Raw genomic sequence first — 27470 nt, forward strand, 5'->3', positions numbered from 1 at the left:
GGTGGTGGTTTGGTTTTTTTCATTAAAGGGGGGAAGGCTAGTTGTTTTCATGTTTGGCTGGGTGTTTTTTCCAACTTGGACAGATTGATACATGATTTCTGATTTTCATTTAAAACAAGTGATTTTTTAAAACCTATAGCCTGCTGATATTTTTTCCTAATTCAAGCCCTGAATGCTCTGAATTCCAGTGCTCAACCATTGCAGAAATAAGAATAGCCCTACTGAAATTGAGGGAGGGTATCCAGCTGCAGGTTCTGTGTATATTAAGAGAAAATCGATAATTAGTGAGGCCTGGAAACGTTGTAAGGATGCCTTCCAGCTGTGAAGGATTGCTAAAGCTTAGTAAACAGGGGAACCCTTACAAGTCTGACAAGGATAAACCTGTATTTCAGAGGAGGGATATTATCAGGTGTTGATAATACTGAAATAACTCAGTCAGTCCTAGTGCTGCTTATAATAAACACCTCTAACTTTGCAACTTCAACAGTCACTGCCCAAATTCAACCCCTTTTTTTTTTTGCCAGCTGTTATAATAAAAGAAATCAATCTAAATTCTAAGAATATTTGTCTATTTTTGGTGTCCTCTGTCTTTCAGTCTACCTGAATAACCAGTTTGGGCAATTGGAACTGCTGGCCTGTAGAGAACATTTCCCCACAGACATTAAATACTCCATTAGTTTTGCTACAAGTAGAAATATTTCCATAGCACTGTCCTGGAATCAATTCCAATAAAGAAATTTCAGATTTGTGAGCTGTCATTTCTATTCTATCATCTTAGAAAATCATTCTGTTTTGAACTTCATGATGTAAGGGAGAATGATGTTGGAAACTTCTCAGCTTTGGCTTTCTTTCCACCAATGCAGATTTCACCCTGAAAAAGATCATCAACTCTGTTAAAAGAGATCAGCTGAAAAGTAGTTCAGGGAAAAAGGGAGAAAGTATGCTCTGTGATCACAGTCTGCTCAGGAATTTATTAATTTTTCTCTTATGAAAGTATTAGCATATTTTTATTTAATTTTGTCTTGTCTAGACCAGCCTGTGGCAGTCTAATAAATCACAAAAGCAAAGGAAGAAACTTGTAAGAGTGCAGGTGGTATAGGATGCAGAAGTGTATTTTCAAATGTATATTTTACTTTTAAAAAATTCTGAAGTACACTTGAGTTGTTCTGTGGGTTTTACTCTGTTAGTAACATCTAGATAGCACAAGCTAGATCAGACTGTTCATTAGTAGCTAACAGCTTTTCAAATTCATGATGAATTCTAAGAATTGCCTGCCAAAACCTCATCAAGTCCAAAAGGCCAAAAGCAAGGTCCTGCACTGGGCTCAGGGCACTCCCAAGGACAAATACAGGTTGGGCAGATCATGGATTGAGAGCAGCTCAGAGGAGAAGACTTGGGGGTGTTGATGCATCAGACCCAGCTGTGAGCATTTGAGCATTTGCAGCCCACAAAGCCAAGCCTGTCCTGGGCTGCATCAAGAGCAGTGTGGGCAGTAGGTGAAGGAGGGGATTCAGCTCCTCTGCTCTGCTGAGGCCCCACCTGCAGTGCTGGGTCCAGCTCTGGGGTCCCCAAAATAGGAAGGATATGAACCTGTTGGAAAGAGGCCACAGAAGACCATGAAGATCATCCAAGGGCTGGAGCACCTCCCCTGTGAGGACAGAGAGAGCTGGGGCTCCAGCAGATTTCCAGTACCTAAAGGGAGATACAAGAGAGCTGGAGAGGGACTGATGACAAGGGCATGTAGTGGTCAGCCAAGGGGTAATGACTGCAGACTGAGAGGGAGTAGGTTTAGGTCAGATGTAAGGAAAAGATCCTTTCCTCTGAAGGTGGTGAGGCCCTGGCATAGGCTTCCCAGAGAAGCTGTGGCTGCCCCATCTCTGGAAGTGTCCAAGGCCAGGCTGGATGGGGTTTTGAGAAACCTGGCCTGGTGGAAGGTGTCCTTGCCCATGGCAGGGGGTTGAAATGAGATGCTCTTTAATGTTTTGTCCAACCCAAACAATTCTGTGATACTCCTCAAACTCTTCTCATACAGAAATAATTTTGCCTTCTAATGGATTTGTAAGTTGTAGATCAGAATCATCACCCTTGCTAACTCTGTGGTGTGTTTCTTCTTATAGGATTTATTGGCTCAAGGAATAGTTCCCCACAAAAGCCTTGGCAGGTCTTTAGAGCCTGGGAATCATGCTTTGGGGACTGCAGAAGTAAAACTCATCAGTGGGAGATGGCATTCTGTTTTAAACTTATAGTTGTTTTACAGAGAGGCACAACAGTAATAAATCTCAGAAAATATGTGTTAATTTTCCCCAGGCCATGCCTCTTTCCAGCATCTTTCCTTTTTTCTGTTTAGTTACTTAAAGGGAACTCACAAGAAATATGGATTGGTGTTAAATTCTCAGTACACAGAAATAGTGTGTTTTTAGGCTGTCTCTCCTGATTGCTCCCACTTAGCACTCCATCTGTATCACACAGCAGTCCTGGAGTGGATGAAATCCACTTGTTTTGGGTGTAATTTAACTGGAGAAAATCTTCCACATGCTCACCTGATGTTCTTCAACCACTGATAAGCAAAACACTGATGGCATTACACAGTGTGTAATGGGAGTGTAACAGCTGATGGCATTACACAGTTTAACTTCATGGGAGTGTAACAGCCACTGATAAGCAAAACACTGATGGCATTACACAGTGTGGAGGCTGAGCCCTCACCCTGCTCTGCTCTGTCTCCTCCTTCTGTGTCTCGCTGCCAGCTGATATGGACAGATCACAGCTCCCAAATCTTTGTAACCCATCCTGTCAAAAAACACTGCAGCATGGTTATTCTAGCAGGAGTTTGTATTTGGTGGTAAACTGCATTATGTCAATTCACAGATATAATGCAGAGATGTTGTTACAAGTGTCACTGGTGTTGGAACAAAACCAACTTAGAATCTAAATTATGTGTCAGTGTCTCCCTTATTACGTTTTTCATTATTTATTTAAAAGTAAAAAGCATATAATTAAGAATGTTTTGTAGTTATGTAACTTGGCACTTGAAGACAGTAACACACTCTTTTCATAGCTTTGGTACATTAATTTTTCACAAATCCTAAGCAAAACTGTAGTCTAAATATTGTCATATACGGCTGAACCTTGGATCATGTTCTCAGAAACTGAGTAACCTGAAGTTATGAATCATGCCTTAAGATTTTTTAATTTCTATCATATGATTTAATGACAGTTGGTAGTATAAAAAGAACCATGGCAACATGGTTGGTGGGAGGGAAAACAAATTTGAGGAGGTAGTAATTAGTAATCACTCTAACTAAAAGCAATTAGGCAAATAATTCAGACCAGAGCATATTTGTATAGCTCATAAAAAAAAAACAAACCAAAAACAAAAAACCAAAGGATAATTATTAGAAGTATAAAAATGTAAGAGGTTTTTTTTGATAAATATTTAGCAGCTGCCAACCCCCTCCTCTTGTCCCTACAGATGAATAATCAGTTCTCTGATATAAGAGCAGGGAGTTAATGTAGATCACAAAATGACATCTGAGCTGTCACTAACTGCCATGGAACGAAATGTGGGGTTAGATCTAAACCAAATAATTAGAGGGGATGTTTCATCTGGACAAGTGGTCATATCTATGAAAAATAACTGTTATGTGAAGGAAGAGAATGGCCCTGAATAAGGAAACTGCCAATTCCCTTAGTCCACAACTGCTGTTGCTCCCCTGGGGCTTAGCAATCAAAACAAGAGGGTTTTTTTTTCAACCATTACACACAGCAAGTCCATGGAAAAACGTTTTTTTTAAGAAAAATTTGCTCACTGATGGCCTGGAGTGCAGATTGAACTAGGTAGTAAAGTAACATTATTGAAAGGAAAATATAATGTTTGAACTCCGTTCCCTGTCATTCTGTCAAGGCTAGGAACTTATACTAGGTTTTTGGCTCAAGACAAAACATGGTTGCATGTATACTCTAAGACCTGGGTGTGGGGATTTTTTTTAATATTTCTGTTTGGGTTTACTTTTTGATGGCTTGTTTGTTGTTGTTGTTTACTTTGTATTTTTGAATAAATTAAAGTGAGAGGAGCATGAAAGAGAACAGTGAGAATTTGTCCAAAAGATGTAGTTGAGTGTAAATTTTGTTTAGAGGCTCTTAAAAGTGACCTTCTGTGATTTTTTTCTGCAGAAGTCTAACCTTTAAACCTGTCCTGCCATTTTTCAGAGCTGCCAAGAAAACTGGTGCCACTGCACTGTTTCCCCCCCAGTGATTAATGTGACTTGTGAGAAATCTCCATTTTCCTTGTGTAAGATGAAGGAAGAGGAGGAAGGGATCTTTATTATTTGTTCAATTCCTATGAAGGTTCTCCATCTGTATAACAGAAAGCTCTATGTTTAAGAGTGTTTTGGCAGGGGTACTACTGCTCCCAAAAAATATACAAATATCCCTGCTTCTCTAAAATAGTATTGCTGTGTTCCCATGGTCAGAATACTATTTAAAAATTCTGAAGTGAAATTCGAATAAAATTTTATAATAGCAAATATGTAAAATATTTCTTTTATTCAAATCAAATAGAATTTTATCAAATAAAATTTTTCTGCATCTCTAGAATATGGGTTAAAGCAGATAGTTGTTCTTTTCTGAGGGTTTTCTATGGACAGCATGCACAGCTTCTGAAATAGCCAATGATTATTAAATTAGATCTTTGCAATGAGCAACAAGTTAATGCACACATACAAATATTCATAACATCAGAATCAGGAATTCAAGTAGGTACATAAGGCTAGTTGAGTAAGGATTTGATTTGAAAACAGGTGCTGTGTTGAAGTTTGAAAAATGCCATTAACTCAGGAGTTACTTGATTTAAGTTGCACAGTTTCACTTTATGTTTTGACTTTAGGCTACAGCCCTACCTATTTTAGATGGTTTGGCCTACTGAAAAAGTATTAAAGATTTTTTTCTCTTCTATTTAAATCAGCATAAGGAGTTACTGTGTAAATGTGACAATATCTGATACTTGCTCAAGTCTTCAACCTCAGTAGGATGGAGGGCCCGGTGTCTGTTACTGTCTGAAGACTTTTCTCCAGCCTTGTAAAAATGAATTTTTTGCTTGATTTGAATTCCTGGTGTAAAGGGAGATGAAAATCATTCAAACTGAAATCTTAGAAGACTAAAGAAAAGCTAAAGTCTCAGTGATGATAGAGACTACCTCAGCTGAATCTGCAGACCTATTTGTATAAAACTAACTAACCTGAAGGCCATAAAATTGATTCCCTGCAGCAAATATTTCTACTGAAAAAATTCCAGCTAAAACTGTTTGAGAGAAATGGGGAGTAAAAATTAACACTACTCATTTTACATGGAAGGAGGTAGTGAATATTTACTCAGTAATGTTTTATATATTTCTCTGGGATTTAGAAAAGATAATTTATAAAGAATTTTAACTGTTCAAAGGAATCATCTGTGAAAGCAGGAAGTTTTGAGTCAAAGGAAAATTTATTTAATGTTCATTATTCATTAATTAAATAAAAGTTTCAGTTGTTATGATTCATTTGTACATTGGCACATATTTTTAGTTCTAAATGCAGAGAAAACAACCACATTTATAATTTAAATTTTATAAATTTTATAAATTTTATAATTTGATAATTATTAGTATCTTCAACCATTTAAATATTGTAAATTTTCAATTAAGACTTTTGTTAGTGTATTTTACTTTGCTGTTTACTTTTATTTCCTAAATTGTAACAGTATTACAGAGGCATAACTTAGGTTGATAAATTTAGGTCCATTATCTCAAATTGTTTAGAAAAATGAACTGCAGTAGTTACTTTGCCTTGCAAATATTCTAATGGTTTTATTCAGCTTGAATGTAGAGATCAAGACAGAAGGTTATTCTTAAATTTTGATGTAAAGTGTCTAAAAGGCTGTTATTGCTTTAAGCACTTACTCATTAGCAGTTGTCTATTTCATGGAGAAAATTCTAAGTGCACATCACTGGTTCACTATATCAAGAGACTTTTTAATCCATCCATGTACTTGAAAAGTAGTATTTTCTGTCTGGAGAGGAAATATCTAATAAGTGAGCTCCAAGCAGGATCTGTACAGTGGGAGATAAGCCAGAGGGGAAGGTCTGTTTCGAACAGACAATTATTAGTTTCTGCTTTAATAAAACCAAAGCCTGCAAGGGATTGAGTTTGGTTTCCTCATAAGTGTGGAGACAATAGTTTTGTCTTTGCCAAATCTGTTTTTTTTTCTCTCTCTCAAGTCCTTTAGAACCACATGAGCACCCCAAAGTTGGTAATGTCTCCCTCAAACATGTTGCCCACCCACACTTTCACAAGATTTGTTGTTGTGATTTGAAACTTGTGCTGCTGTTGCTGTTTGTGAAGGCTCCCAGACCACTCACAGATTGCTTCTGAGCCCTTCATGGTGCTGTTAAAAAGTCACTGGCACAGTGTTGCTGTTCACATGCAGATCTCAGCAGAGGCAGGGTATTCCCATTACTGGTTCCAACCTTCAAATCTTCTTGGTTTTGGCAGTCTAGAAAAATGAATGCAGCACATCTGTTCTGTGTGAGCCCTACACAGAAGAATGGGATTTTAGGAAGAATATAACAATTGAAAAGCACTTCATTGATACTTATCCATGTTTTGAAGCTGCAACCTCAGGAGATAGCTTTTACTGTAAAAAAGTTAAAGGATGAAATAATGGCTCATGTCCAAATATGTGGATATGCCAAAAAAAGAGTATATTTCAGGAGATTGTAGTAGCAATTCTTTCTCTCACAAACTGATCTGCCAGGTGGTCAAAACTGAGCAGAAAGAAGTGTGGACAAATCTGTATTTAAAGGGCTTTATACTCTCACTCCATGATTCATGGATTCACAATTATCTAATAAACACTTACAATATCTTCCCCATAGAGAGGAAGAGGCTTCTTTCGATTGACAGCAGAAATAGACTGCCCAGACCCAGGGAAATTCAAGTGTAGGCCTTGCTTCAGACTGCTCTAATTTTTGCTTTTTCAGAGGTTCTAGTAACAGATACCATCAATAAGAATATATATATAGATGTTACTATTATTAATAAACTTTGCTTGTGATATACTGGGTTTGCATTACTTTTGTAGAATAACTGCTAAGAGAATGTGTGGGACAGACTGCAGATACCTCTAGCATTGAAGTCTATATTTATAATGGATTTATTTTTTCATGTGAGACAGTAATCTATGAGCAAATCTCAAGGTTTAAAAGTTAACTTTTCCTGGAGCAACAACTAGCAATGAGGCTGTTTTCAAAGTTTATCTGATCTTACGAGTCATAGTAAGGAACAAAAAATGAGATAACTCTTATAGAGATTGTTCCTTTTGATTTATATATAATTATTTTTTTTTTTTAAATATGAACATTTAAGAAATTCTCTTCCTATTATAACATTTTCTGGCTCCTGAGACTGCAGAGATATGCCAAAAATAAAAGTTTGATTTAAAAAAAACAAGTGGCTAGAATCTAGGAGAGAGATTTTTAGCAGAGGAATTTTACTTCTAGAAAATTCAGGAGAAAAAGTTTTTCTCAGCAGAAACCCTGACTATTTCAGCTTTCTATTAAAATTATCTCTACCTCTACATGTTTTGTCCAAGTGATAATTATGGTATCAGTCTTTTAAATTGTGAAGAAATGCTTCCTTAAAAATCTATCTTTAGACCTACAGAATGAGAGAGTCACAGTAGGTGCAAGATCTAAGACAGTCAAATTAATTAGCATTTACCTCCACTGATTGATTAACTTGATGGTAGGTGGTGTAGCTGAGATGTAAATTACCTCATTAGTATGGTCATAAAAATTCAGTAAAATTAGATATTATTGGAGTTAGTTACTACTTTTAAAGTAAAGAAGTAATTTTAGTTAGCTCATGACAGCATGAGCTATGAGTAGAGGCACATAGTAGAATATTTTCTTCCACATTTTGCAGGAGTCTTTAAAGTTGGTGGAAATAGTGTAATAGTTAGTTCTGCTGCTATTCTAGCTTTGCATTCTGATAGGTGGTTGTAAGTTTACTTTTACCAAGTATTTCTGTAAGTCTTTGAAGCACTGGAACATGGGCCATGCTGGTCATTGCCTTTTTCTGGTCAGTTCTGAGTGAGCTGATATTCAGCATTTCACTGATACAAACTTTGTTGTGTTTGTAGTTGCATGGCAGAGATTTCTAACCTCATCACATCAAATTTTCAATCCAGGACAGTTGGACCTAAATATTAATCCAGTATTAAACTAATAGACTAATTAAATTAGAGTAAATTCCTGGAAGCAATTCTGTGGTTTCAGTTACTGACTTCTTTATAAATATGCAGAAATCATCAGCACTCACCAAGCCTTCCAAAGTATGTTCTAGTCTATTGGATTTGTGAATTTATGGCATTATTGTGACTTTATGTAGCCCTTGAAAACAAATCAGTGAGACCAGCAGAAAATAATTACAGCTAGATGTTGTAGCATTATATGGGCAGATACAATTAGTTCAGGAACTAAACCTTGAAGTGCTGTAAACAGAAGAGTCCAGGGATAGTAGTGCAGTTCTGTGGTAAATAAGGGACACAGATATACTTAAACATTTAACCTAAATCGCATTGAAAGATCTCTGAGAGTAAGATTTAGTCTAGATCTGAGAGAAATGATTGAAAAAGACAGGTTTTGCAAACTGCCTACCTGATATATAAGAAGCTATTTGGAAATTGAAAGTATCCTAAATTTTGCATCTCCTTAACTTCTCTGAAGGAAAGAGTCACAGATGCTGATTTTCACTATTTTGAGGCTGATTTTGGGCAGGTATTTCAGTGTGATGACATGTTTGCAAAAGAGTTTGAATATTATAACTCCATGAGACATAACTGACTTTGAAAATGCAGTAGTCACTCATATCTCTCTTGACTTCATTCTCTAAGAACAGTACATTTCTCACTTGGAAATGTTGCACTTTTTAGTGATTTTTATTGAGTGATACTGACCTTAATTATTTTGTTGTGCTGTTGTGGATATGACAGTCTCTGAAGGAGAAAGGATTATCTGAAAAAAAAAGAGAAATGTCTGTTTTTGAGAGCTGCAGCCTGGATTTACATCACACAAAATAGTCCTATCACCCCAGCAGTGTAAATACATCTATTGATTTGATTCAAAGTGTTTTCTGTCATTGGCACCTCATATATTGTGTGCATGCATCTGCACAGCAAAGTGACCCATAAAAATGATGAATAGGAGCTGTATTGAAATCTGTCACTTGCTGAGTCACATGTTGATGACAAAGTAGGTGTAAATGATTTTCCTGTAAAATCCTCTGAAGATTAATTTGGTCCTTTGTTACATTAATTCAGTGTCAGCTATCAGAAGCAGCCCATCTTTCTGCAGTCAAACTCAGTCAATTTCAGAATGCCAAATGTGTTGTGGCTGCATCAACGGCAGCGTGGGCAGCAGGTGAGGGAGGGGATTCTGTTCCTCTGCTCTCTTCTGCTCTGGTGAGACCCCACCTGCAGGGCTGAGTCCAGCTCTGGGGACCCCAGCAAAGGAAGGACAGGGACCTCTGGGAAAAAGCCAGGAAAAGGACAGGGACCTCTGGGAAAAAGAGGTCACCAGAATGGTTAAAGGGAGGATCTCTCCTATGAGGAAAAGGTGAGAGAATTGGGATTGTTCAGCCTGGAGAAGAGAAGGCTGCAGGGTGACCTAATTGTGGCCTTCCAGTTCTTGAAGGGAGCCTCTAGGAAAGACAGAGAGAAACTTTCTACAAGAGCATGCAGTGACAGGACAAGGGAGAATGGACTCAAACTGACAGAGAGTAGATTTAGATTGGATATTAGGGGAAGTTTCAGAGAGTAGATTTAGATTGGATATTAGGGGAAGTTTCAGAGAGTAGATTTAGATTGGATATTAGGAGAAGTTTCTTACTGTGGGGGTGGTGAGGCCCTGGCACAGGTTCCCTGGAGAAGTTGTGGATGCCCCATCCCTGGAAGTGTTCAAGGCCAGGATGGATGGAACTCTGAGCAACCTGCTCTAGTGGAAGGTGTCCCTGCCCATGGAATGAGATGATCTTTAAGGTCTCTTCCAACCCAAACAGTTCTATAATTCTGTGATCTCCTTCTCCATTGATTCTGGTAATGGAAAAGATTGACTTCTACATTTTTTAGTAGGGCTGTCAAACCCAACTGTGGTTTGATGAGCCAGCTTATTGTATGAGGTGATTAAGGCAACTGAGCTGATCACTGGAAGTGCCAATCTTCAGTATAGACATTGGGAAAAAATAGCTGTAATTGGTAATTTCTTCTAACACTGCTGAATCTGAGAAGGAAATCCTCCTCAGGATTTGGCTCACAGGAGTATGGAGAGTTATTGAGCTTCGGTCTCCATGGATGCAGAGGTGCCCTTGATTTCAAATTCAAAAAAGTATTCATTAAGATGTGAGCATAGTTATTACTTTCTCAGTTGTGGGAATTTGGGATGTTAATTTTACTTTGACTCAGTCTGTATCCCCTTGTCAGGTATACTTATAATTATCTTAAAATAGCACTTTGCTTAGCATTCAACTCATCTTTGATGAGTTTTGAAAACTCAGCTTTTTCTATCTATCTTTACATGTAAGTCCAAATATGTGCATATTATTTAGTTCATTAGTTTTCCTTTATGTGTATAAATTATTGAAATATCAGTTTGGTGTGGGTTGTGGCATCTTATGGTGGAGTTGAGGACATCATAGATTAATTCAGTCATTAAATGTAATGCTTTTTCAGTCTGTTCCTTTCCTTCCATTTCAGAAAAATAATTTTTGTAATCGCCTCTTGCAAAACATTGTTTTCCCAGTTTGTTTGCTTGGTACAATATGTAGGCTCCATTAAGAGGTTAACAGTGTTGTAATTTGTAGTCAGGGAACTTAGAATTATTGTAATAACTTATGAACTAATTGTTGCTGTATTCTGTTTCAGGGCATTATTACTTAGGCACAATGCATATTTCAGCTAAAAGAAATTCAAGTTGGTCTGATTTTCCTATGTAAATTTATATGTAAATTTAATCCTGAAACTCACTGCCCTTTTAGCTTCTGATATTAAATGTTCTGTGCAAATTTTTCCCTTCTAGTTAATTTCCTGTACTGCAATAAGAATGGATTCCTTGCTAAGCAGGTTTTACAAATATATAATTTGCTTAAGGTGTTTAGTCCTAAATTTCAAGCAGTTCAATCTGCTGTTCTGATAGACTTCACTGCTGATGAACAGTTGGTGCCTTTTTGAGAGCTGATATTTTATAAGGCAAAATATGCCAACTAAAATGAGAAAAAACAATATCAAGAGAATAGCAATGCTGTGGTTCTCTAGCCTCATAACCCTACACAGAAAGGAGAGGATTCTCTTGGAAATTCATTTACATCTCAGAGGAAAAAAAAAGGCAAAAAAAAGAAAAGGAGCTTAAGGAGCTTGTAGAGTGAGGGAGATGGTTCACTCCACAAAGACCTCCATTAACTTAGGAGTGAATAGGAGCCTGAAGGACTCAGCCCCTCAGGACAGGGGAGTTCCACGTGTGAATGATGAGTGCCAAAAAGGCCCAGCTGAGCGTAGATGTGCGTGTCTGGGCTGGGGTGTGTGGGGAAAAGGGTGGTGAGGTGTGACCTGGGGACGCTTTCCATCAAGCACTTCAAGAGCCAGAACTGATTTCTAGAGGTAGTTTGACCAAACTGGGCTGAGCTCTGTTGAACATGGCCCTGAAACTGTTCTCAACTGCTGCTGCTCAACTGACTGGATCCTCTTTTGTTCCAAGAAACAGAAATGAATTAATAATGAGAATACAGCAGGAGACTCTAACTCCTGCTACTGACATGTAGACACTGATGGGGATGTTGAAAGCTCTGCTCATTTTGAGCCTATGGAAGAGAGAAGCCAAGATCTGTTTTTTCAACTATATTGCCACCATTCCAAGTTCAGTCCTTGTGTGAACAACATTCCTGCTTGTCAGGTGCAGCACAGAGACAGAAGGCACTTATTACTTGTCCATCTAGAAGAACCATGATTTGGACAAGGACCTGCAAAGGGAAGATTTTCTGCTGCATTATCTCACTAGGCCTATAAAAATAACTTTCTTGCTGCTTACTCAACTTGAAAGTTTGCTTCTGTAGCCACAGCGTGGCAAACTCAGGAGCAAATCCAAATGCTTTCACCTCAAGGTCTATGGATTGAAAAAGCTTCAAACAATGTGGAATGAATGCCATCTCCTTAATGAAATTGGATTTTAATTTAAAACAATTCTTCTAAAGAATAAGAATGGTAGTCAGTCTCTTAGACACTTTGGCCAGGCAGGGTTTTTATTGACACCTGCTGATGGTGAGAAACAGGATTATTACTGGAGATGGAACACAGAGAATTGTTATGCACAGTAACTGTAGAATGTGTCCATCTTCCTGCAATTTACCTTGTTGAACTTAGAAGAGGATTAGTTGATTGTTCAGTGCAGTGTATACATTAATAAAAATAAAATTGCATATTATGGACTTAAATAAATTAGATCCAGTTGCTGAAAGAAGAGCTAGAGAAAGGAATGATGAGAAAGTTTTGGAAAAAAATATGTCAGGAAAATATTTCAACAAACAAGTATAATGTCACAAATGATCGATTGATGATGGTGAGCATCAATTTTTTTTTTAATCTTTTGAAACAAGAGTCTGGTTTACAAAGTATCAAACCTATATATAGACTTAGGCTATTAATGTAGGATCGAGTGTTAGAAGTCCATTGTTTTTTCAATTTCCATAGAGAATAAATGTTAGTTCATATTTACATTTCAAACATTACATTACATTCAAACATTACATTACATTTATTTAATTTTAACTCTGGTGAAATTATTTTAAATAACTTGAACTGTACAAGAACTGGGTAATTGACAGTTCTAAAGGAATAATAGCATGATATATTGCACAAAAGTGGCTCTATTTTGGTGACTGGCAGCATTGATATAAGAAATGTTTGAGGAAAGAGATTAATTTCCTTCTTTTCTCAACTTTTACATTTCTCCTCTATCAAAATGTTTATAAAATACTCAGCACTGAAATGTGCAACTAAATTAATGACTATAAATGTGTTTGGAAATTGCCTGTGATGTTCCTCTTCTACATTTGGTCTGATAAAATGGCACTTTCAAGAAAAATAAGAAAAATAATACTCTTAGCAATTGCATGGGCATTTTGTTATTTATCCTAATTCTATGCCTCCATAACAATCCAATAAGGCCTAGAAACGTAAAAAAGTTTTTTTTTTTTTTTTTTTTTTTTTTTTTTTGCTGATAAATATACATCTGCTCTTATTACCATCTATGAATTAGCAGATCATTGAAATGTGTATGGCAATTCCACGCAAATTTCCTGGGAAATTCCTGGGAAATACATAATCTTAAGCATTCATTTTATACTGGCAAGAGAAAATTGTTTTATGATAATACTGGCAATGTAAAATTTCCTTTGTGTACAAGATTAAAGATTTCTTTCATAGTTGCTGCTTTTTTCCAAATCAGCTATCCCATATTTCCTTTTTACTGTAAAAGTATTTTTTCAACACAGCATGTAGATGTTTACTATAAAATTGTTATGAAGCCTTTGCCAATAAAATGGTAGATAGATTTAGAAACTTGTTTACACCAGTAAAAACTATTAATCTGAGCTTTAAAATATTTTATGGCAAATTTAAATCCCATTTTACTGATGCAAGGCACTTAAATGATTTAAATTGTTGGTGTAATCTTGCCATCTGTAGAACATTAAATGTGTTTTATGTATATTCCAGTAGTCATTGTCTATAAATGGAAATGTATAGAAATTTACCAAATCATAGGCAGGCTGAAATCAGTGGGAGGCAGCTCTGTGTGGGGTCATAAAAGTATTTCATATTCATTTTTTAGTGTGTTATTAATTTTAATAGGCATTTTATATTTTTCTCTTTCATATTGCAACTTGAATTATTTACTTTAAAAAAAACAACTATGTGGAATAATTTTGCTGTGAGAAACAAATCACTGTACGTTAAAAAAACCCAAACCAACATGGATTTTGAAATAAACTGCTTGGTTAGAGCAAAGAAAAGAGAACAAATAAGAGTAGACACAAATATAGGTAGAGAGAAATAAATGCATATTCTTATTTTTAGATTCTGTGTATTTTTTATGGATAATTATATATAAATAGAACATATCTATTTTAAACTGCAGATGTGCTTCCTGGATTATCACAGTGTGCTGCCTTCATAAGTAAATTCTTTCTGGTCTATTCAAAGTACTTTATTTCAGGAATTGTATTGATATTGATACACACAGGGCACACAGGATGAATTTACACCATTTCTAACTTCTAGCAAAAGGAACTCTTCTGAAATGTAGCAGCTGTGCAGAGTGAGCTGTGTGTGCCCAATTCCTGCTCATCCTAAAGGTGCTCCACGTGTAAAATATGCAGATTTATCTAATGAGACCATATTTTGGCTCTGTTTTATTACAATAACTGGAGTTTTTTATGCACTTTTAACTGTATCAATGTTTTCCAGGTGGTCAAGGAAAGATGGTCCTTCCTTAGACTTTAAACAAAGATACAGAGATTACGAGTGAGGGAAATGGCCGAAAGGAATAAGAGAGGGAACATTTATTGTGGTGGTGTTGTTTTAATGTCAGGTATTATGATGTAACTTATAAATTAAGGGATCAGATCCAGCAGAATTCAGCCTAATCATTTGCCAGGTTGCAAAGTGGACATTTCCAATTGTCTGTGCTTGGCTGTTGGGAGACAGCTTGGAGATTTTACCTGCTTGGGATTTCAGCAGATGGTCTTGAAAAGTGTGTTTTGGCAAGGCTTGGTCATATCTTGGAAGGTGAAGTGAGCTGTTAGATGCAGACCAGCCAGGAAGATTTGAAATTTCTGTATTTATGGAATTAAAGAGTTTACAATTTGAAGGTTGTCTGAGATGTTTCTTGCTGCAACTTGGCTTTTTATGGGTTAGTTCACACATGACACAAAGGATGCATGAGCATTATCCTTAATTATGCAGCCTGAGTTTGCATAAGTGTAGACAATGAGTAAGCACCTTGCATTTTTTGAGAAATATCTTTTAAGTGTAATTGCTCATAATTAATTTTGTGATTTTGGATTTTTTTTAATATTTTCTAGGATACTGTTGGAATTAATATTCCCATCACTAATCCTACCAATAAAGTTCTCAAGATGAGTGTGCTGCTGGACCATCCATCCCTGTTTGGAGAAAACTCTTTCATTCTCAAGCCCAAACAAACATTTTCATATCACCTAAAGTTTTCTGCAGCTGCTGTTGGCGCTTTTGCTGGAAGGTATGTTGTAGAGTTTTGATACTTGTAATTGTGGCTGTTTTACTAATAAATTGACTACTTTCATTGAAACCTAAGTCCCTTTATGAAAATATTGCCCTAAAAACTCCAACAAAAGTTATTAAATGGAATTAAGAAAATTTCCAGCTTTAAATATATTGTGTCCCTAACAGTAGCTTTCCTCTTGGGGGAAAAGCATTATTGACAGGCAGTAGAATAACTCCTTGCTACTCTAGGTCACTACAATTTAGTGAACAATGTTTTAGAAACTTACTTAATGTTAGAGGCCCCCCTTGAAAACTTCTGAATAGTTGGTTTTTTAAATCTTTAAGTTCTGTAAAGGGAATAGCACAATTTAATTTTCTTCTGAGAAGAAATGAAATTGTAAAAACAAACTAAAGCATGTGGAGAACCCTTTAACTCTCCACTTAAATCCATTTACCTTCATGATCTTCTATTACTTAACCATGATCCACTAAATGAATATGGAGAGGTTTTAAATTAAAATTTTTTCATTACATTGGAAATCCCAGGGAAAACCTGCAGATATCTTAATTAGCAATAAAAAGACAGATGACCTCTTGGTCTTAGTTTCAACTAAAACAGTTCAGCAAGTAATTGAACAGTGTAGAATTGCAAAGCTTACTTTCCTGGAATTTGGTTACCAAAGCATTATTAAGTCTAAAGGCTGGTTGAAAAACAATTCCCTGTTTTTCAGTTATCTCAACTGACTGGCAAAAATATGGAGATGGGATGGAGGATGGGGTGGTCATTTAAGAGGAGGGGAGAGACATCTGACCAGTTTTGAAAGAATATTTTCAAAGTCAAAATCCATTCAGAGATTCATTCAATTTGCTTGTATTGATTTTTCCAAAGACCAGAATAATGTCAGGCATCATTGAGTGATACAGATTCAAATAATAGTGTTTTATAAAAATGAGTACTTTTATAACTCTAGTAAGTATCTTTATTTTGTAGAAATTATGCTATCTTAAACTGAAGATGAGAATAGAGCTCATCTTTTGTTTTTCATACCAGATAATATTTCTGGTATGAAAATATTTTTCAATATTTTTCAAGTGCAGAATTTCCAAATAATAAGAGAAATGTTTGTTTTAACAGGACAAAATTTTGGGCTCAGCTTTGGTGGGCTGGGGCTTAGGGGATATATGCAGAGGTGAAATAAAGAACACATGGACAGTCTCCAAATGGTTTTGCAGTTTTGTTCCAGAAGTGTGTAATAGCTCTTTTAAATTGCAGTAGCTCCCACAGACTGCAGTTACAGCTGGACAGAGGTACTTGCATATTACATCCACACTATTAACTTCTTTTTCTGAAGCCATGGTCTGTTTCCTTTGCTATGTTAGCAGCTGGGAAGAACTGTTGGAAAAAGGGATTGTGGCAGGTGTACCTTTTCAAATGGTTGATTCTTTCCTAGAGCTGTTTTATGCTCACTTTAAAAGCTCTGTTGGCACAGGGGATGGTCTGGAACCATAAAGTCATGGAATAGACATAGTTATCTATAATTTAGAAAAAGAACTCATCCTTAGAGGGTCATGGGTTTGTACAGTGCATTTCTTCTAAGTTTTTATATGCTTCCAGTGCTTTGGTTTAATGCTATTATGACTCAGCTACTCAAAAATCCTCAAGAAATTGAAAAGAAATTCTGCAGTAGGAAAGGACTGTATTAGAGTGTCTGTAACTGAAATATATTTCTGTACATATCTCACCCAGCAGGACACAATTTTCAGTCATGACAATCCTTGATTGTATATCAAAGCAATATAGTGAATATTCCTTGAAGTGTATCTCTTTGCCATGCTCATAGGGATGTGTCTATATCTATTTCTCACTTTATCACTAGATTTGAAAAAAAATTCCTTTTTAAAATTAGTGTATAGTATTTCTGTTACTTTGCCCTTCAAAATGACTAAAAACAACATACTGTGATATTGAAATAAAATTAAAGCTTACTCTTATAAGCTGGAATATGTTTGGATTGTATTTTTGATAAAAGCAAGCTAACAAACAAAAAGCTACAAGCATCAAATGAATTTTATTGGTAGAATTTAAGAAAGATGAAGAAGAGATTTTGTTGCATCAGTAATTCTAAATCGTATTACACTTGGTAGCCGAATTCAGATACCAGCGAGAAGTGTTAGAAGAAAAATATGATCTAATTAAAGAAATCACTGCACTGAAATCATTAGGTTTCTCCTGAATTTTAATCTGTTTGGGTTTTTTAAAAGATCTGAAAAAACCAGCTGTCATGTTAAACTTCTGCATCTGTTTTTAGTGTCATGTTCCGGTCAGATGTGGTTGGAGAATTTTGGTACGCCCTGAAGTTCAATGTAGAGAAGCCATCACCAGCTGCATTGCCTGATATAGGATGTGAGCTTGGAAAGTGAGTAGTTCACAGTACTGGAATGGGTCTCTGCTTTTAGGTATCATGGAAAACATATGAAGAGTTTAAATTCAGAATCGTACTCTATGTCTGCTGTAGTGGATTGGAGAATATTTTTTTAGATATATTTGCAAGTAGGTGAAATATTCCTTACAGAAAAATAATTGAAATGAAATTTTAGCCTCTATGTAAACTTCCTCTGAATCATTTTTGTAGAAATCACCCTGACAATACTGCAGAATGTAAGTACCCCGATCCATTGTACAGAGCTCTGTAGGTTTGCTTTATTTTCTGTTTATTTCCTTCTCTCTGAACTAGGAATTTACTGACTATCCTGCTTTGCAAATGCTTGTATACCAGTTAGCAGTGTCTTTTAACTGCCCAAGAAATGGCAAAATAATGCAGCTTCTGTCCTGCAGGCCCTGGGGGTAGACATGGTTGAAGCACTCCAAGGGTTAAGAAAATGGATACCTTAGAGAAATTAACCCAATTATTACCATCCTTCAACAAAACTTCAATGTGCATTTTGACAGCATAATGTTCAGTTCAGTTCTGACTTTCAAGACATAAACTAAAACTTTGAGGATTAGACTTTGAAGAATGTCAAAACTTCAGCAGTGCTTTTCCACGTATTACCTCCACTTCCTAACAGTTTCTGTGGACACACTGCTCTTCTGCATGCTAAATTCCACTTCATTCCATCTTTGACTAAATCTGTAGCTAATATACATTACAGACTGAGCAGAAATGTTGTTAGAGAGCACAACACAAAATTTTACCTGATTAAATTTTTGTGAGTGAATATATTCTGCTGTTCAAATATGATGCACAGACTGAAGATAACTGACAATGCCTTTCTTATTATGTTCTAAAGAAAAAAGTTGTGCTATTTCCTGGCTTTTACTTTAAAATTCTGGGCTGACTGGAGTAAAAACCATAATTTTTCTCTACTATTTCTTTCTCTACTCTTTCTTTTCTCTACTACTAAAGGCTCTTGCTATTAGGAATTAGAAATTACTTAAAACCTTTTTATTCAGACTTTCTGGCACTCATAATTTTCTCTGACATGCACTGCCTGAAAACTACATGCACAAATGGTCTAGTGGAAAATGGCAAGTCATCTTTTCCTACTGCAAGTAAAATGGATGTGGGAAAAGATTAGCTCCATTAAATACAACTCTTCCTGTTAAAACTTTTATCTAAAACTCCTCATAGCCCATGCTTTATTTTTTTCAAATGAGATTTCTTTTCCCTTTACAAGTACATGCATGCTGTAGTTCCTATGCATTTGTAAATATGTGGGGGAACACTGGACAGTTCTGGACAGTTCTGGGCTCCCTGGTACAAGAAAGTCAAGGAGCTACTGGAGAAGATCCAGCAGAGGCCACAGGCATGAGGAGGGGTCTGGAGCATCTCTCTTATGAGGAGGGACTGTGAGAGCTGTTCCTCTTTAGTCTGGAGAGGAGAAGGCTGGGAGGGCATCCCATCAATACAAATAAATAGCACAAAGTGGGTGCCAAGAGGATGGTGCCAGGCTCTTTTTGGTGGTGTCCAGCAGTGTCAGCATAATGTCATCAGCACTCTTGTTGAAGTGCAAAGTGTTGGACAATGGCAGTCAGTGGTGCCATTGAGGTTACTGGGAATTTCTCTGCCTCGTGAAAAGTGAGACAGTCGAAGTAAATTGGCAGCATTAATGTATGTTGAATATATAAAGGCAGTGCAGGTAGACAGCTGTGTATTGCCTAAGAAAGATATCAGTCTGGGAGTTTTCTGAATGGATGTACTTTGCTTTGTATCCAGAGATGCGAACTGTAAACATCATCAAATGTTTGAAGCATTTCTGGTTGGTGAAGATTTGTAGTTTTTTAACAGATTAACTTTCATTCTACCCCCTTTTCCTGAATGCAGAAGAAGCATTAGCATATGAATATAAGAATAATGTTTTTTCATTGTGTCCTCACTATATTCTTTTTCCTATTGATCTGAAAAAATTCAGTATTTTTGTCCTTGAAACATTACCTAGAATTGGATTAGGGCCAAGATCCCACTGATAACTTAGAATAAATTTCTAACTAATTCTTAAAAGAAACAAAAAAAAAGCAATTTATCCTTCAGTCCTTCTTCAAATTCCCTAAAATTCTGGGGCTATCACAGTCAGATTTGCTTCTTGTTTGTGTCAAGGTAGATTTAACACATCCCTTAGCATATGTCTCTAAGGAGGGAAACCTTTTCCCTGATGTTTTTCATCTTTCCTTATCCATCCTGTTATGGGCTCCACAGTGGAGTCATTGAAGATGAGTCAGTTGAATGATGTTCTTAGTGACCTGGAATTTACTGCCACATGCAACAATAGTCAACCTGTGTGTGGTGGGAGGATTTTGATGACCTGAAGAACTTCTAACAGTCCAGTAATTCCTTACTGAAATTTCAGATATTCCAACTTAGTTTTCCCTTTGAATAAATATTACATATGAAGGAGACCAGGCCAAAAAAAAAAAAAGCAGAGAGAGTAAATGTGAAAAATTAGAATTATCAAGTGAGTCTGAAGTTCCTGTGTGAAAGTTTCCTAATATTTCTTTACTCTCAGGTTTTGAGACTCAATGATACAGTGCTCTGACAGTGTTAGTCAGAATCAAGTCTGGTGCTCACTGCTGGGGATTTATGCCACTGCATGGGTTGGAAGGAATCCACCTGTGAACAGATTTTAGGGTCTGAAGTTACAGTCACAAAGCTGGACTGAAATATCTACTGAATGTTGCTTTCTATATTTTCTTTTTCCTTACTGATTTAGCTATGATTAATGGACTAATTTTTTCCAGATGATAAATATGTGCAGCAATCTGGCAGTTGACCTGCCACAGCTTTGACTAGAGGGAATATCCATTAGGAGATAAATTACAGCAAAACCAATATATGTATCTCATTTTTCAAACTTTTCTTATTTACTGTTTTCACTTATTCACCTTGAACCTCTTCTCTGTGTCCCTTGGTATTACAACAAGAATGTGATTTATGGCCATATAACTTCGCTAAAAACAAAAAATGTAGTATTTTGACCAGAATAGAGGAAATTTTGGGAGTGTTATGAATTATTTTAAATTTTTTCTCCCCATTGAAATTATCTCATGAATATTCTTTAACTGGAAAATATAGAAGTAAGGTCTGTAAAATTGAGGGCCAGCTGATTTAAGCAATCAGCATACTCTGTTCTGAGAGGGTCACTATTCTCATTAGAAAATATAATCTACATATGGAACCTAATGATTCTATGATTATGTTGTAATAAATAACACAACAAATGAACAAAATGAAATATTGAATGAATTCAGGATTTATTGTTATTAATGATTATTAATAATAATTTAAGTTGCTAAATAGGTTTTCAAACTAGTGGGGAAATGCCAATGCAATAAAAACTTATTTATTATGTTTAAAATAAAAAAATCCAGAACTTAAATAGGAAATTAAAAAAAACCCTTATGCATAATGACATATACTGCAAGGAGCTTTGTAATAAATCATCATTGTGTATATGACTTTTTCCAGATGGACTCTTACACACCTACCTCTTACTAATCCTACTAATGAAACTCTGGTGCTGGAAGTGGTGAACAGCGATCCCTGCCATTTTGCAGTTGAGACTGACCCAGCACAACTTGTAAGTAAGGTTTCTGTGTTTTCACAAAAAAGATAGAAGAGAGTCTCCTTTTTAAAACAAATTGAATTATGTATTGTACTGTGGGTTGAGAATATACAGTCTTTTAGATATTTTAAATACATATTGTAGAGATTTTATAGCCTGAGGAAGAAAACAATTAAACTTGAAAAGCAACTCAAGCTGAAGTATGATGTTTTTTTCTTTCCTGGAATGGTTTTGAGCAGGACTGCAGTGTAGGTTGTAAATAATTCAGGAGATATTAGAAGGAGAACTTGTAAACAAAGCAGCTGGGTAGAAGATTCATAAGTATCTAATAATCAACAGAATAACTAGGTAAATATTTAGGGTAGTAGATAAACTATTAATGGAAGAATACAAGAATATCTAATATTATAAGCAACTTGCAAGGAATATGAATAATAATTTTATCAATATAGCTGCAAAGAAGCTTCAAGCAAATACCTAGAATCGTTTTATTCTGTAAATTCAGTTACCTTGAGAGTGATTTCTCTTAACCCTCTCATTGTCATGTACTCCACTTTTTCCTCCTCCATCACAGAAGCCCTTCCATCTTGCTGCCTAACATTTGTGTCCTTTCTAGGAATAACAATGGTGTAGATTTGTTCAGCTTTTGTATGTTCATTGAGATTTGCTAGAATTCTAGGTGGTCAGGGTTCAGAAAAATATCTCTTATTGACCACTGAATACTAGTTAATAGTATAGGCCCCATGAGCAATTATTTGGGTATTATTAAGGTGATTCTATGAAATATGTGACCTTTTCATGATGGGGAGATGAGAAAAGGGGAGGGCAGATGCATGTAAACTCTGCATCTGAATGAATGGCATTGAGTGCCTCCATGACAGCCTCTTAGGATATGAATTTAGAATCTTTACCACAAAAAAAAAAAAAAGAAAAATAAAAGGAAAAGGAAAGAAATAGTGAAATTGTGCCTTTTCTAGATATTGAGAAGGTAATCCAGGAAGATACCAAAGTTGGTCAGTCCCTTCCAAAGCAAACTATTCCACAATTTTATGATTCTATTCCTGAAAAATGGTTTAAGAGTCAGGGAGAGGAATATTGTAATAAAATAAAGCTAAGAAGATACAAAAGACCCTATGGGGAAAATAGAGGAATGATACATAGTCATTATAGGTTCAGTTTTCAGAAACTGAACAGCTTTCAGCCTCAAATTTAGCAGTACAGCCAGACCAAATGTTCCTAAAATGGGTTTTGATGGTAACAGCTAAAGGAGATCAAACTTATTTACTCAGCTTCCCTAAATATTGCTATGTAGGATTCCATTAAATTAAAAGTATAAAACATTAATTTTTTTCTTGTCTGTCTTTTCTGTCATGCACAATAACACATCTTTATACACTATGGTAAACCATGACAAGTGCTATTACTAATTATTTAATGAATTGGTATTTGAATAGGGGCTTAGAAACAAAATGGATGCAAACTATATTAATTGTCTGGGAGTATTATAGATGTATTATGTTTGGGTCATTGCCACAGAAGTAGGTTAGGTTTAACTATAGTGACTTTTGGCTGCTGCAGATTGCATATTACCTTGTGCAGGAAATTAACAACAAGAAAAAAATATCTCTGCTTTCATAATTTATCATCAAAGATTCACTCATCAACAATAGCTACATTACATTGTGTAGAAAAGACACATTCAACACTAACTGCAGTAATTTTCTCTCTCCTTTTTATTATAATCCTCAGTCCTGTATATCATTATGGATTGAATTCTGAAATGTTCCTAGTTAATTGCAGTAGTTCTTCCAGTTACAGGATAGCTTTGTTTGCTAAATGCAGCTACTTAATATTTACTTCATGTAGCTGTCCCTTTTTGAACCTATTTCTTCCATTACAGACCCATGTTCTGAGAGGTTATGTAATTTCCTTCAGTTTTTGGTGACAAAGTCAGAGAGTGGCATTTATCACAGAATCACAGAATGATTGGGGTGGAGACCATCTAATCCAACGCCCTTGGTGAAGCAGGTTCAGCCAGAGGAGGTTCCACAGGATCACCTCCAGGCGGGTTTTGAATATCTCCAGAGATGGAGACTCCACAGTTTCTCTGGGCTGCCAGTTCCAGTGCTCAGTCATCCTCACAGGAAAGTTTTTCTCCATATTGAGGTGGAACTTCCTGTCACTGGGCAGCACTGGAAGGAGTTTGGCATTTGCCCTTATACTTGTACACATTGATGAGATGCCCTCTCAGTTGTCTCTTCTACAGCCTGAACAGGCCCAGCTCCCGCTGTCTCCTCATTAGAGATGCTCCAGACCCCCAATCACTTTTGTGGCCTCTGCTGGACCCTCTCCAGTAATTCCTTGTCTTACTTAACTGGACACAGCACTGCACATGGTCTTGCTTCTCCTGAATATTTTGCATCCTAGGCTTAGTACCTCCACAGAACACTGCATTCACTTTCCAGAAGATTACTGCTTATAAACCATGCTTCGTGTTCCAGATATTGGTTTATATTAATACCCATTTCAAAGCCTTTGCTACATGTGGAAGAAGTTTTCCATCTTAATCATTCAAGTTTCTGTTCTCTTTAAAGCAAGACAATAATGCTTTCTTGTCAGCAGAAAGATTACCATTTGTGCAACCCTCAGATAAAAGGCAAGAGAAAAGAGCAAATTATTCGAACAATAGATTGAAGATGGGATTGGGCAATGAAGATACATTATATTTGAAGACAGTTAGTAAAGTCAGGTCAATAACTTTGATATTTCATATAAATTTCCATATTTGTTTTTATGTCATCTATGATGTAGGACTTTTGAATGTACTGGGCTGTCGATCAGAAAATGTCTCGAATTGATTTCTTCAGTCCCTGAGTTTTGTTAGATAAACCAGATTAAATAGTGGTATTAAAGAATTTTTTTCTTCTCTTAAGATATTTGCCTAAAATTAATAACCAAAATATTGACCAATATTTCAGAATTTTAAAAAAATCCAATATTAGTAACATACTTTCATGTGTGGAAGTTTGTTTTCCCAGTTTCAGTTTGGAACAAAGGGCATTACTGAAATATCACAAAGGATTATTTTCTATAGATCTGATTCAACTTCAAGTATGCACATCATTAATAACATGCTTTCCTGAGGTCCAGTTGGGTTAGGCTCAAGTATTCCTGAACTTCAGTGTGCATAATGAAGTCTAAATGAAATTCAAAGGCTTTAAATCCTTTGTCAGCTTCATGGCAATTAGAAGCAGCTCTGTTACCTTTTGTAAACTGATAAAAATGAGAAAAGACTGCATATCTTACTGGTGGCTTTGCAATTGTAGCCTAAGTCAGTTTAAATGGAATATAACATCTTGGATTTCTTTCAATAATTTGATAAAAGCTTTCAAGGATTCCCTTTAATGGGATTTGGATTTTCTTTTTTAACAAGCTCTGTTTAATTTTTGTTTCCCTTCTTGTAAACCTTTAACTTAATAACTTTATAAATGCTGCCAAATTATCTAAAAGCCATAATGAAAGTGAATTTTCATAAGTTTACTGAAAAATTCCAACTTGTTTTTCATTAGTATATTGGCTATTAAGGGTGTCTGGGAAAAAAGCCATTGGGATGTTGAGTTTTGTGTTTCTGTCCTGACTGCAGCTTTCATTGTCTTTAGCGGAAAGGGATTCAGGTTCAGCATTTAACAGCTGAAAATTTTCAATCATCAATGTGTCCCCCAATTTACTGCTTTTCCTTTATATAAATACATTGATAAATTTCACATATTTGTGTTATATATTGACATACACATATATTTACAATAGACAAAAAAGTCTTACAAACAGGATCATCTCCATGGCCAAAAAGAAACATGCTTTCACTGTAACTCTTCAATTTGCTATTCTCCTGGTTTAAAGTAGCCCTTTTTCATTAAGCTGAGTTCTTTCCTGATTGGCTTTGAAACACAACTTTTTTGAGGAAAAATAACTTAATAGGAAAGAGCTGGCAGAGAGGAGTGCAATCTCTGTGTGCAAGCTTTAAGGATTTTTTTAATGACCATGAGTATTGTTTTATACAGATTAGAGAACAAGCTTTTAGATTTAATAAAAATTTCCCCTCCTTTCTTCATTTTGTAACAGAAATAATGTATTTGTAGTTCTCCAGACTCAGTTTCTATATTTGAACTGTTATATCTGAGATCTTATGAAGAGCAATGATAACAGTTCCTTTCTGCTTTCAGAGCAGGCAGTCTGCTGGATTATCATTGCTCCATGTTGATTATTTTGATTCATTGTGGCAGTGGATTTTCTGAGTAATGATATTATGTCAAGTAATACTTATTGGAAATTGAACTCCTGTCTGTTTCCATATCTGTGGAAGAGTTATTATTCTAAGTGTGATGTGAACGTCTTACACCGAAATTACTCAATATTTAAAAATCTTAGTGTTAATTTAATGATGTAGTCTTAGTCTATGCCATGCTGTCTTTACCTAGTTTTTCATTTCATTACAAAGTATTTGGGAGGGGGGGGTTCCTACTGTGGTTCTTTCTTCATTTGTAGGTCTTCATTTGATAAATGGGTCTGACTAGTAGGTAGGAACTGGACTGCAAATGAAAGTTTAATTAACTGTTATGGCAGTAGTCTGATGAATTACTTTAAAACTTTCTCTCCCAAAAAAGAAAACAACAATTCAAGTTTGGTGTGTTAGTTGAGCACACCTGAGCTCTGTCCTCTCTTCTGCACAACCTACCTCCCACTGCCATCAGTATGAATATCTGTTGTTCAAGGCACACCAACATCCCTGTCCCTCATTGAGCTGGTACTGATGACAAAAGATTTTTAGCTTTTTATATATTTTCCTATATTTGTGGCTTTGGAGACTGCTAATACATGGCTGTAGCTTCTATTACATTTCCTACCCTTTTATCCCTACATTTTAGAACAATAAACAAGCCTTCTAACACATTCCTGAAATACTGTTTAGTCTTATTGTCAAGAAGAGAACCTACCACAAAGACATTTTGTTTTCAACCAGAATCTGAGAAGACACAAGAAATGGGGCAAAGAAGCCCCTGGACTAATTCCAATGGGGCAGTACGTGGGGTAAAATTACCTAACCAACTGCTCTTCTAATCAGAAAATATTTGATAGCTATACTAATCAAATAACCTTATAAAAATTGTAGAACTACTGTATTATGTGTGCATATTGCCATATGGTGCACCCTGAAGGCCTTTCAGTTGAAGATTTGCTTTTATATGTTATCATTTTAACAGTGTTTGGAAGGATGGGTGTTTTGTTCCAGAAAACTCTACCTTATAAGTACACCCAGGAGATAACTGGCAAGAGCAGGAACAGCGTGGCTCCTGCCTGGGCCCAGCTGTGGGATGGCAGGGAAAGCCATGGGGCAGTGAGGAAAAGCAGCAAAGGCTTGGATGATGGATGGGATTCATCCATCTCAACAGAGACTGGATGAGGTCAATGACCCAAGACAATGTCCCTGTGGGGGGGGGGCTGGGGACAGGCCAGGCCTTGCTTTGTGGGGACAGTGCCCCCAGACCCCCCGGCCTGGCTGAGCTCTCCATCCGTCCATCCATCCATCCATCCATCCATCCATCCATCCATCCATCCATCATCCATCATCCATCCATCACATACCAGGGTAGTGCTAGCCCAGCCTCTGATTGGCAGAGTAATTCATCAATCACACACTGGGGCAGTGCTAATTGGACTCTGATTGGCCAAGTGACTGGAAGGCCCACCTGGGGGTTGGGCCAGTGAAGGCCGTGGAGCTTAAAAGATGGCGCACACATGAACAGTGCCTTCTGCTGGAGTTCCTGTTTCAGTCATGCTGAGCACCAGGAGTTGGTAGTTTTATGTGTATTTTGTCAGTTCCAGCTCTTGTAGGGTGTTGTTTTGCCTTTCGTTTATTGTAAATTATATTCATTTTATGAAACACAGGTTAACTGCTCATGATATCAATCAATTACCTTTTTTATCTCTTCTTACGTGCAAATGTTATTTATACATATATAATATTAAAAGGCTAATACCTGTTTTTTTATTAAAGAAATAGTCCTAGTAATTGTTTATTCAGTGAT

At 36.3% G+C, this 27470-nt stretch overlaps 1 protein-coding gene across 1 annotated transcript in view; it reads left to right on the forward strand.

Annotated features, from left to right (window-relative positions):
• The window catches only part of CFAP47 (cilia and flagella associated protein 47), a 264229-nt gene that overhangs the window by 163915 nt on the left and 72844 nt on the right, over positions 1 to 27470 (forward strand). Inside the window, exons 52-54 of the mRNA XM_054628349.2 lie at positions 15165 to 15340; positions 17634 to 17741; positions 21288 to 21399. Coding sequence (XP_054484324.2) covers positions 15165 to 15340; positions 17634 to 17741; positions 21288 to 21399 — 396 coding nt within the window. The remainder of the gene's footprint in view (positions 1 to 15164; positions 15341 to 17633; positions 17742 to 21287; positions 21400 to 27470) is intronic.

The sequence above is a fragment of the Agelaius phoeniceus genome, chromosome 2 (genome assembly GCF_051311805.1).
Source record: "Agelaius phoeniceus isolate bAgePho1 chromosome 2, bAgePho1.hap1, whole genome shotgun sequence".
NCBI lineage: Eukaryota > Metazoa > Chordata > Aves > Passeriformes > Icteridae > Agelaius > Agelaius phoeniceus.